Raw genomic sequence first — 12,500 nt, forward strand, 5'->3', positions numbered from 1 at the left:
TCTTGTCAGTTGCTAACTGCATATTGGGGCGGCTAGTAGTGGAACAAATTCACTTGACAAAAGTCATTTTAAATGGCAGCAGTGTGAGTGCTGATGGGGAGAGTTTCTTATGACAGTCTTGAAAATGCTGCATTTTCTGATGTGGCTATCATACTTTCCCTGTGATTTTTTTCCCCCCCTTTTTTTTGTTTGTTTCTGCATTAAGGTGCAGTTCACATTTTGTGAATTTGTTTGTGCCCAGTCTATATCATCTTAACTTTATAGTTTATTTATTCTGCAGTTCACATTTTGTGAAATTGTTTGTGCCCAGTCTAGATAATCTTAACTTTATATATTCTGCGGAATACATCACTCACTCTGCAGAATACAAAACTTTTTTCAGTTTTCATGAATAGGATGTCATCTGAGAAAGAACAGTAGCGATTGAGACATTACAGAGTTTATGTACAATACAACAGCGTTGTAGTGGGAAAGGTGGATAGTACGCCTCATGGATTTACAGGTCATATAAAGATGATTTTTTGTTTTGACTAGTCCATAGGACAAGCATAGACTGTCCTCAGATTAGCATTATGATGTACTGACAGTTGTGGAGTTCCACATTACTGTTTGCCAGGGAGTCTTCTTAACAAATGAAGAATGTTGTCATCTTCTGACCTCAGTAACATCATACGGTCTGACCTTTCTGCTTGGCATTGGGGATAAATGTTCACACCAGATACGTTAAAAAAAAAAAAAAAAAAGAAGAAGGAAAAAAAGTGTCATGATCATGTGGTATGGCAATGTTGAATGGTGGAAGTGGTTTTATGTGCGCCACATCTGATTTTAATTGTGTCACAAATCTGTTTTGCGTATTTTCTTCTTTTTTTTTTATATTATAAATTGTCTATTTCCAGTTCATTTATAACGACGCTTTCCTTTCATGTTTGTTATTGTATCTAGTTATGGATCACTGTGTAAATATTGTTTGTAACTCAACACCAAAATGATGAGATCCTGTTGGCTTCATGGCACTTAGAAGCTGTGCTGTAATTTGATGGAGATGCATTTGAGGCTTTCCTTATTCAGTGCTTTATCTTTGTCATGATGTTGTTGAATTGTGATGGCATGGTGTCTTAGGTCATATCATTGGATGGGCATCAGATGCTGAGAAAATGATTATGTCAGGACATGCACAAAGTTTTGGGTAGACTGCTGTGTCCTTTTTCTCTCTTTTTTTTTCTTTTAGTTTTACACTCATGTTGCTTTGTTTTGCACTTTTGTTTTTGGATTTATGTATTTATATAAATCTTCATGGTGGTTTTATTTTTCCTGTGATAAAGATGTACATCACTGTGCATACTATGCCCTCAAAAGAGGTGAGATTTCTTTGATTTTTTTTCTATGTTGCAGGTGGTAGGGGATTTCTTCGAGTGTTGGTAAACAATAATAAATTTCTTGAGAGGGAATTTTTTTTTTTTTTTTTAAGTATGAATGCAAGATGAAATATGTTTGGTGTCTGGGCATTTTTCATCTTCTCTTTCCTGTTCTGAAAAAGATTTGTTGATGATGAATCTCTCATCAGGTGCATGTGTGCTGAAACATTGTTGCTTCTTATTTGAGTTTTTGACAAAGCTCCTGCAGGACAATACATACTTTTCTTTCACATGTTAGGCAGACATGGGAAACAACAATACATACTTTTCTTTGTGTGTTCGGCAGATTTGGGAAACATTTTCCTTTTTTTCCCCATGGTTGTTGATGATCTTCCTGTTTTATTCCAATGATCTTTTTCCATATTTTTTTCTTTTTTTTTTAATCATAACTATTCAAAATTTTTTGTACACATTTGATGTTAAATGTATCATGCTAAATAATTTATATCCACCTACAGTGGAGTAAAATGTTGGATGTTTGTTTTGGGTTTTTTTGGCCTGCATTGGTACAAGATGTTCTTTCCTCTGATTTCTATGTATTAATTTTGTTAATATCCATTTGCTCTGAACATGGCTTTCTGTGTTGTTCCTTCATGCAGTTGTTAGCTGTCTGCCTCAAGCCTGGCTTGCCTGTTTGATTTCCTCATGATCCAATCTTTTTCAGGCGCAGGTTGCCTTGCACACAAGACCGTGCTTTTTGCCTTGCACTATCTGAAAGGGGGCGCTGGTAGGAGTTGGGGGTGTATGGGGAAGGGTCTTGTAGTTGTAATCAAGATGAATTATTCTCATCTGTTCCCCTTTCGTCTTTCTCAGCTGTTCCGCAACGGGACCGATTTTTTTGTGGCTGTGTTCGTTCAGCCTATTTGGTAATGTTGATTTTGTCTCGATTGAGATCAATGCTCTTCGACTTTCTTATGGCTGGTTATCCCACCAGTGTCTCGCCTTGACATGGTGCATCGTGGAGCTCTTGGCTCCAGTTGGTGTGACAATTTGATCAGTCAGCATGAGTGTAGGAAACGCACTATGTTAATTAAGGTATTGGCTGCTAGCCATGTCGATTGACAGTCCAGTGTGAGTGTGTATGTAAGAGAAGTGGTCGTTCTACAGAATATAGTAAAGTCTGCATCAGGGATTGCGCTGGTCAGGTGTAAGATGCCATGAGACACTTGATGATTAGTTCTTTGCAATGTACTGCTATCTGCAAGTTGCAAGCCTGTATTGAATATGTCCATTGATTTTTACAGAAATGTATGTGTACATACAAGGTGGAAGTTTGGGCAGACTTCACACATTTCATCCCTAGGAATATAATACGACGATTACAGCCAGCGTCAAACAACATGGGTGGGTAAATCATAACTGCTGTTTGCGATCTTTAAGGCATGACACTTTGTGATTTTGCTTCAGGATTTTCAAAAACAAATGCAATATTTGAGCAGACTGAACTGTCTAGTGTGATGTTTTAACCTCTTCCAAAAAATTATCAGGGATTGAATAATGATATATATAATAATAACTAACTCATATGTAGCCTTTTTGCATGTTTACATATATAGCAATAGTTATTTTTGCTGGGCTTGTTTTTTTGGTTGGTGCTTTTTTTTCCTATCCTCCTTTAAGCTTGGATATGTTAATATCATGTGTAGCTATTAGATAGGGTGTGAACTATGTGACACTGCGTATTGTTTGTGTTGTTGGTTTGTTGTTTTTTTTCATGTGTGATATGCCAGTTAATTAGCAGATAACACATTTAATCTGGATGTGAAATAAACTTGGGCATGTGTTATGTATCAGTAGATGCTTTTCCCCTTCTTTGTTCACTTTGTTAAGTAATTATTTCAGTTGAAGAGAACAAATTATGAACTGAAATGGAATGTTGCTCATTTCTTGGATGAATTTGTGTGGGGTTTTTGGTTGGTTTGTTTTTCTGTGGGTTTTTTTTTTTTTTGATGATCCAGTAATTTGGTATCTGTTGTCTTGTGTTTATGACTTGTTCTATTTGCTGTTTGTCATCTATGTTCAACGATAGTACATTTGCCTCCAGTCATGCTAGGAACGTATCATTATAGATTCTCTGAACTTTAACTGGCCAACTTTAACGTGTTTTCACCTCTCTATGTGGCTCCTCTTCCACCCACCATCCCAAAACAGTGTTTTTCTTGGTGTTCTTTCAGTGGGTAGGTTTTTGAAGGCTTCCTACCGTTAAAAAGGGAGTATTGCTAAATAGCTGGGTAAAAAAAGTAGGTTTGTCTTGTGAAATATGTATTTGTAGAATAAAGTGAACATGGTGAGCTGCAGCCTAGGAAACACACAGGTAGTTTGCTATTTGATGTAGGTTATTTCTGCTAATTTTGTTAGGTTTACCTTCAGATGGGAAGATTGTTAAAAGGGAAGATTTCCAAAGATTGGTCACCTGTGTAGTTTCAAATTAGACGTTTTTCTCCCTAATGCTTTGGGACATCCAGCTTCTGAAATTTACCATCTTCTTTGTTTGGTTTGTTTCCTCAAGGCATTGATCCGAACAGCAAATGTTATCATGCCTACCCTGTCAGGGTCTGTATTAACAGTGGTTTCAGCTTTGACATGCCCTGTGTCGTCGGCATAGATCTGAACAGCAAACCTTATGCTTGCCCTGTCAGGGTCTGTATTAACAGTGGTTCCAGCCTTGACATGCCCTGTGTTGTCAGCATAGATCCGAACAGCAAACCTTATGCTTGCCCTGTCAGGGTCTGTATTAACAGGGGTTCCGGCCTTGACATGCCCCGTGTTGTTAGCATAGATCTGAACAGCAAACCTTATTATGCTTGCCCTGTCAGAGTCTGTATTAACAGTGATTTCAGTTTTGAAGTGGCCACTTGTAGTCAGCCTTGATCCGAACAGCAAACCTTATCATGCTTACCCTGACAGGGTCTGTATTAATAGTGGTTTCAGCCTTGACATGGCCCTGTGTTGTCGGCATTGATCCAAACAGCAAACCATATCGTGCTTGCCCTGTCAGGGTCTGTATTAACAGTGGTTTCAGCTTTGAAACAGCTCTGTGTCGTTGGCTGGGCTATAACTAGAAATTGTAATGATGATAAAGCAACATAAGCAGAGAAAAGGGGAAAAAAAGAAGTGAACATAAACTCAGGGTGCATTTCTTTTCTTTTTGAATGTTCACTTGAAGCAGTATTTTAAAATCAAATGCATTCCATACCCTTTCTTCCCATCCATACCTTCTTCCCCAAATACCTCTTACCCGATTTCAAAATAAGTCTATTATTTACAACAAAATCTTTGGAAGATTATGTAAGATGGGTACATCATTCTGATGTATTTTAGGTTTAGAGTGAATAAAATAAGCCATATCAAAGTTTGTTTCAAGAAGGTTTCAAAGCATGTTGACTTATCTATGTAAGCTATATGAAATGGAAGAGGTTCTTGTAACAACATATAACACAGCACACAGATATAGGATTCTCTTCTAGGAATAGGGATTCAATTTTTTTTCCACTAACGCCAGTCAAAGTTTTCAAAAATTTGTAACTGAGGAAAGTACTCCACATTTTCTACTTCACATTTCCGTGTGTTTAAAAAAAGAGAAAAAAAAAAAAAGAAAAAAAGATTAAAGGCACACCAGTCTTCAAATTCAAAGTTATCAAAAGCAAATATGAAGAGCAATGGGTTAATCTGAAACAGCTTTTAAGGTTGATGCGTCTGTGATGATGGTGGCGATGGCAGACGTTGGTATGTGGTGTGACTGCTGCTGCTAGTATCTTCTGGCATTCGTCTTTGAATGGGAGAGCTCTGGCGGGACTTCAGCAAAGTACCATTTTTAGTTTGGTTGCCTCCTGATGAATGATGAGTGAGTGCAGATGAATCGGCACCTGTCGCAAGAAAAAGAAAATCACATTACCATGATATTTTATACATAGGCAGGACATCGGCAAATTACCATTTTTAGTTTGGTTGCCACTTGATGAATGTCGAGTGAGTGTTAATGAGTCAAAAGCGAAAATAAAAGAAAACCACATGACCATGACATTTCAGACATTGAAACCAAAGCCAAACCCACCCACCACTACCATTGACTTCTGTGCACAGGGAGTTAAGATGGTGGGATGACATATGCCAGACAAGACCAGAATGGCTTCAACGGGCAACTCAAGACAGAAAAGAAAGGTTTCGATCTCGTCAAACAATAGATCAAAGTACCGCAACAACAGAGAAAGGAAAACGCTATGGTTAAAGACCCATAGCATTTTGTCATTAATAGGGCAGTAAATTCTTCTTCTTCTTCTGCGTTCACTCGTATGCACACGAGTGGGCTTTTACGTGTATGACCGTTTTTACCCCGCCATGTAGGCAGCCATACTCCGTTTTCGGGGGTGTGCATGCTGGGGTATGTTCTTGTTTCCATAACCCACCGAACGCTGACATGGATTACAGGACCTTTAACGTGCGTTTTTGATCTTCTGCTTGCATATACACACGAAGGGGGTTCAGGCACTTGCAGGTCTGCACATACGTTGACCTGGGAGATCGTAAAAATCTCCACCCTTTACCCACCAGGCGCCGTCACCATGATTCGAACCCGGGACCCTCAGATTGACAATCCAACGCTTTAACCACTTGACTGTTGCGCCCGTCGGCAGTAAATTCATATCCCGTTTCCAGGGCTCAGCATGGACAGAAGGGGCTCAATCCTCTCCCTCCGCCATTCTAACCTTCCCCAACTTAAGACAGGTACCCTGGGTGGACTGAGGAATACCAACGTGTCTGTCCCAAGGACACACCATGCTGAAACGAGGCCTTGGACCCAGATCACTGGTGAAGACAGGATCAAAATTCCAATACCTAAGCGATTCTCCCACGACACCATTTGGAGAAGGAAAATAAGTCGCAAAATAAATTAATACAAAATGTCAAGCCCCAAATTTGAGCGAATGTCATTAAGGTCAAATATTAACCTTTAATAATAATAATAATAATAATGGATACTTATATAGCACACTATCCAGAAATCTGCTCTGGGTGCATTACAAAAATGCTTTTGTTAACATAAAACATTACATCTATGTTGCATACACACACCAAAATGTGACTACACACACACACACACACACACACTGCATACATACATTTTAACAAACATGGGTATCTAACAGCTACCCTAACACATACACACACACAGGAAGGCACAAACTTAATTAAACACACGCACACACAATACACATTCATATACATGCATGTAGTTATGTACACATACATATGCATACACACATAGTCAAGCACAGCTAACGCAAAGGAAGTGGACCTGCCTAAATTGAACTTACTGCTGAGGGAAAAGGTGAGTTTTGAATGAACATTGGCAGATGCGCTATGTACTGAAGGGAGATAATTGCACCGACTGGTAGAGTCCGGACTTGGCTTGGGGAAGCCGTCTTTGTATACACTGACGTTCATTCCCAATACAACAATCTCTTGAGCCGTTTTCGGAAAATAGTAAGCTCAAGGAAAGACAAAACTAATCTCTCTCTCTCTCTCTCTCTCTCTCTCACATACACACGCACACACACGTCTTCATTACCTGTATCAGTGTTGGACCCTCTGCCATCCTCGCTCTGCTCAACGCTGACGATGTTGACACCACCCGAGGTCCTAGTAGCTGACGGCACTCGCTGTGGTGGCTGTGACGCTATTGGTCCCGATGACGTCATATTATCATTGGCGGAACGCAGGCCGACAGCGGTGCGCGCTCGACGCAGACGTTGGCCGGTGGTGGGGAATCGCTCAAAATAGTAACTCTGCTCCGGTTTGCCCGCTTGTCCGGGGCCAGGGTACCTGTTTTCACACACGCGTAAACAAAAAAACCCCAAACAAACCAAACAAATAAAAAAATAAATAAAATAAATGAATAAATATTACTACTATTTTATGATACATGCATATGGCTGGCAAACCATCCTTTTAGGTGATTCAGTGCGTTTAACACGTTCTGTACTGATAGAGTCTAAGTAGTTTGTTTGGCTTTTTTTTTTTTTTTTTTTGGTGTGTGTGTGTGTGTGTGTGTGTGTGTGTTGTTTTGTTGGTTTTGGGGGGGGTGATTTTTTTTTTCCATTCAGCCAGGATGAGCCCAGTATTGTGTGACAAAACATCACTGGTTATTTAACGCGCTTAGCACGTTTTAAACTAGAGCAGCCTAACTGCATTCAGCCACTTCATTTGCTCTGCTTCCCAGGCTTACCTTTATGGGCTTGGGTGCTTTTATCCTGCGTTTATTTAGCTTCTCGTGACGTTGTTTTCTTATTGATTTTATTTAGTTAGTTATTTATTTATTCGTCTATTTTGATGTATTTTCCGTGTAATTGTCAATTTGATTATCGATTGTTGGTAGAGTCACATTGGTAATTCATGTATATCTGTATGTTTTGTTTGTTTGTTGTTATTGTTGTTGTTTTTACTAGACATCAATTGATATACTAAAACGATATTGATAATTATCATTTGATGAAGATGCAGTATCCTAATTCCTGCCATCTCAAACATAATAAGATAAGTGTTGACTCAAAGAAAACTGCTGGTAATCAAACCATAATAAAAAGGAAGAAAAGAAAAGAAAAGACTGAAAACGTTATCAGGCACAAGAAAATAATGGCGTCAACAGGCACAAACCATCAAAAGTGAACTCGTCAGGCTCCCTTGCAGCCTTTTGCATTCACACGCGTGCGTTCTTCTCCATATACGCCCCACATTCGCTCTATCAATTCGCCCACTGTCTTCTCCCATTATTTTTCCCGTCCCCCCTTCTTTCCCATGCACACATACTCTCCTCCGCCCCGCGACCAATCCCACTGCCATGCATGTACTGACGTGATCATTATCAATATTAAAAGAAAACTAGAAAAAAAAATGTATACATTACAGAGGATTGCAAACATTTTGTGACATCATACAGCCATTTAGACCTAGTACATTACTGGTAAACTACACCTTTCCAAAGAAGACCCTTATTGATTTTACGTCCATTACATAGATCTATAGCAGTTGTCCACCCATTTAATTTTTTTTATTAATGAAATGATATCTTACCACACATCCTGATAGCGATGCGAACCACGATCGTTACTCTGTTGCCAGAATTCACTCATCTACAAACACAAGAATTACCACAATGAGAAGACATTTTCAAATTGCTGTTCTCATAAAAGCTTGAGTCTGAAACGAACACAAATTTTGATTTGTGCTGATAAATAAGGGATACGGATATACATAAAAGCGTTCTTGCACAAACCCACACCTATAGCCAGTCTGAAAGTAGGTAGGCTTTTACTCGTTACCAATTTGCCTCTCAGAATTGAACTTCAAACTATACTCAGTGCTGCTTCAAACTATAATCAGAAACTAATTGAATCAAAACACTTCTTCGATTGTCGTTGCAGAAAATTTTCCTTTCTTTAGTTTATTTTGCCTCTTTTTGCAAATTGTGATTAAATTTTAGACGATACCGCTGCAGACATCACATTGCGGTTGTTTAACAGTATACATATGGGACATCATTCTAACTGCCGGGGGGAGGAAAATTCCATCTTAACGTAAAACTCAGCATCAATTCGTGATCAATGAATCAACTTTTCTCCCTAATTCATGAATGAACATTACGCGAACGTGTTTTGTACGGGTATTAATGAGCGTGGTTGCGAATGTAATCGTTGTAGTGCGTCTGTATCCACAGATATGCTTGTCAGTGTTTAGTGAATGAATGCACTGTCAATGGGTGTGCATTTTTACCTGGGGGTCTGGGCTCGCACTCACGCGCGTGCGCGCCCGTATGATAATATGCCTTGTCGTTCGTGTGTCAGTATGGTACTCGTATACTGGTACACATGTGCGCATAATTATTTGATATAGGCCTATGCAGAACTACAGTCACATGTAATGAAAACAACAACAAAACCTCGAGCTAAAGCGAAAACTTGAGGCCAGATAATCCTACCAGTATCTGGTGACCAGTTCGGGGTGGGTCGGGGTCCCTACACACAGACGCGTGCCAGCCGATCTCCCCGGCGAAGGCCGAGCGGGGCCGGAGGTGCACCGGTGTGCCGGGCAGTGGAGTGCGCCTCCACAGGTAGTCGGTGTCGTAGCTGCCCTCGTTGGTGAAGTGGTAGTGGTGGACGGGCCGCTTGTCCAGCAGCACGTGCGCCCGTTGGTCAGCCAGGCCATCAGGACCTGTGCCGTGGGATTTATGGAAGACAGTGCATATGGTGGGTTAGGCTAGTATTGTTTCTTAGGAAACAAATTATAATGGGTTCAATTAAGTGGCATGCGATCATGTAGACCTATGTATGTACGTGCGCGCACACACATGGATACGACAACATGTCAGTACATTGTACGCATACTCACATAATTCACGTGGACCACATGTTTGTACGTGCACGCATACTCACATAATTCAACCACATGTTCCTACGTGCACACGCACACACGATATAATCATATGTAGGCCTACATGTGCACGCGCATGCACAAACACACGCACGCTTGTAAGCAACCCTTGCTTGCCGTCACCTCTGTCTCATGTTTTCAAAAATGTTTAAATTCGCTCTGCGTTCATGTAAAGTAGCCCCCCGCCCCAACCCCCCTCCCCTCTTTCTGTCCATAGTTTCTCGACTAAACAATCTGTTCACAAGTGTTATCTGTCATCCCTTTTGATTCAGAATCAATAATAGTTATACGTGTGAATGTCTGGCATGAAAGCTCTTTGATGTGTCTGCGGAAAGGAAATGCGTTATGTGAATACAAATATCATCATCATCACCATCACCGGCTGTTGTTATTATTACATCATTAGCAGCAGTAGTAGTAGTGGTGGTAGTGGAATCATTCCTGCCAGTGTTCCCTCGAGCGTGTATTCCCTCTGGTTAAAGTTGATTTGGTCAAAGATAATAGTTTCATGCCCCCTCTGTCCTCAAGTAAACTTAAGTTTCAGCATCGTCGCTACCACACAATTTCGTAAAAAAACAACCTTGTCACACCCACAGTTTCGACGGCTAGATAATATTTTGATAGTTAAGGCATCCATCTTCAGATCACGCTGAAGGTTAATGTGTGTTTTTGTGCTCGACTGAGAGACTTCAGATGTTTTGTGTACACCACACACACACACACACACACACACACACACACACACACACACACGCGCACACACACACACACACACACACACACACACACACACACACACACACACACACATATATATATATATATATATATATATATATATATATATATATATATACATATACATATAAGGAAACAGATCAACTTAGGGAGAGCCGGTGGGTTTATACATTCAAAGAATACGAGTTTGTCCTGTTAATCTAATTACATTAATTAATCGTTAGTAACTGAACAATGCATCATGCACTTTCTATCCTTCAGCACTACCTTCAAATAATAATCTTACGAACAGTTTCCTCTCACGGCTCAATCCAATAACAACGAGAACACCCACACAAGATTTCTCCCCCCGATGCATACACACATTAATCAATTTGGTATTGATACAGGGATTTGGCTACAATGCCACTGTTTTCAGAGCTAAACGTGGAACCAGATCTTTAGACCATTGGGAGGGACAGTTGTAGAGGGGCATGCGGCATGGGCACGACTGAACAAAATTCTAGGTCTAATGGGCCTCTGAACCATAATATTTTTGCCATGCATGACAGATCAGAGCTTCGGAGTGGGGACTGGAATCGAGAGTGAGACTTAATTGAGGCTTCTCGCAACACAAACACACACATACACACACACACACACGCACACACACACACACACACACACACACACACACACACACACACACACACACACACACACTTAGCGCCAGGGACAATGTTCCATTAACTGGTCGACTGAGAGAAAGTTAATCTCCGGCCTAAGCTTCCAACAGGTGAAGAGCAGCAATCGTTTGTCACCACGCGTCCGCTGACTCACTCAAAACATGAGAAGAGGAGAGAGGGAGGGGGTATGGGTCATGGGGATATGGGGTGAAAAAGAGAGAGAAAGAGAGAGTGGGTAAAAAAATGTCTGTAACTATGGTCAAGTACGTGAGTAGGCAATTATAGAACCAGTTACAATGGAGAAGCAAGGTATAACATGCACACGCATTTACATACATGCGCACGCGCAGACAAACACACGAACGCGCACACGCACATATACGCACAGACGGACACACACACACACACACAGAAGGCAAGAGCTCATGACGACTTCTGTATAATTATTCTCACCACCACCACCCCCTTCCTCCTCAGTTACGGGAGAGGCGGTGAGATACATGTATACTACTCCAGCGTCGTGGGTGAGTCAGCACTGGTCGAATTAATGCAATCAATGAGGCGTAATCTACAAAAAACCGCTATTCTGCAAAACAGACCAACGAAAGAATCAGCTCGAGAAGTTGTGTATGCTGGTACCACACACCAAAGCGTTCAAGACGGCCATTAAAAGTTCCCTGCCATTTACTGTTTTCCATTAGTAACAGTAGAGCTATTACTACTACTACTACTACAAATGATAGCAGTAATAATAAAGCAAACAAATCTTTAATTGCGATATTTCTTGTGCATTATTGCGTGGTGGGTGGGGGTGGGGGTATATTTGCATTCGTTTGCTAATGACACTGCTTGAAATTTAAAAAAAAAAAAATTCCTCTAAATTTCCGTCTTCAAAACTGAATAGAAAAAAAAAGTATACTAATTAAAAAGCGTACGTCGCTTTGGAGTAAAGCCCCGGCACAAATGCACTCGAGAGCTTTCTCGGCAAGAGGCCTCAGACGGCAAAACTCCCAACACCAGCTAGCAAAAGCAAGGGGGAAAAGAATCTGGCAACAGCCAGTGGAAAAAGCCAAACAGTCATTTATCTTTGATAGCACCGACAGTCACCACCTGCCAAGCTGAACCCGCGTGGACTGGCAACCAGTCCTTGAGGGGAACGTATACCTGGCGTAGGGTATGTATGGGGAAAGTATTGCAGCAACACAGATAACATTCACACACCTTGATCTTTGAACAAGCCAACGTTACTGCCCTG

At 40.7% G+C, this 12,500-nt stretch overlaps 2 protein-coding genes across 2 annotated transcripts in view; one reads left to right on the forward strand and one right to left on the reverse strand.

The window, feature by feature from the left end:
• LOC143292882 (annexin-B12-like) overlaps positions 1 to 2,924 on the forward strand; it is a 25,421-nt gene extending 22,497 nt beyond the window's left edge. The window contains exon 15 of the mRNA XM_076603540.1: positions 1 to 2,924. This exon is cut by the window's left edge and continues 2,220 nt beyond it. The gene's annotated coding sequence lies outside the window, so the exon portion shown is untranslated.
• Positions 2,925 to 4,541: 1,617 nt separating this feature from the next.
• The window catches only part of LOC143292050 (uncharacterized), a 16,200-nt gene continuing 8,241 nt past the window's right edge, over positions 4,542 to 12,500 (reverse strand). The window contains exons 2-5 of the mRNA XM_076602222.1: positions 9,391 to 9,623; positions 8,487 to 8,545; positions 6,985 to 7,238; positions 4,542 to 5,281 (exon numbers count right to left, since the gene is read on the reverse strand). Of these exons, the coding sequence (XP_076458337.1) occupies positions 5,097 to 5,281; positions 6,985 to 7,238; positions 8,487 to 8,545; positions 9,391 to 9,623 (731 nt within the window). The 3' untranslated portion in view covers positions 4,542 to 5,096. The remainder of the gene's footprint in view (positions 5,282 to 6,984; positions 7,239 to 8,486; positions 8,546 to 9,390; positions 9,624 to 12,500) is intronic.

The sequence above is a fragment of the Babylonia areolata genome, chromosome 18, assembly GCF_041734735.1.
Source record: "Babylonia areolata isolate BAREFJ2019XMU chromosome 18, ASM4173473v1, whole genome shotgun sequence".
Classification (NCBI taxonomy): Eukaryota; Metazoa; Mollusca; class Gastropoda; order Neogastropoda; family Buccinidae; genus Babylonia; species Babylonia areolata.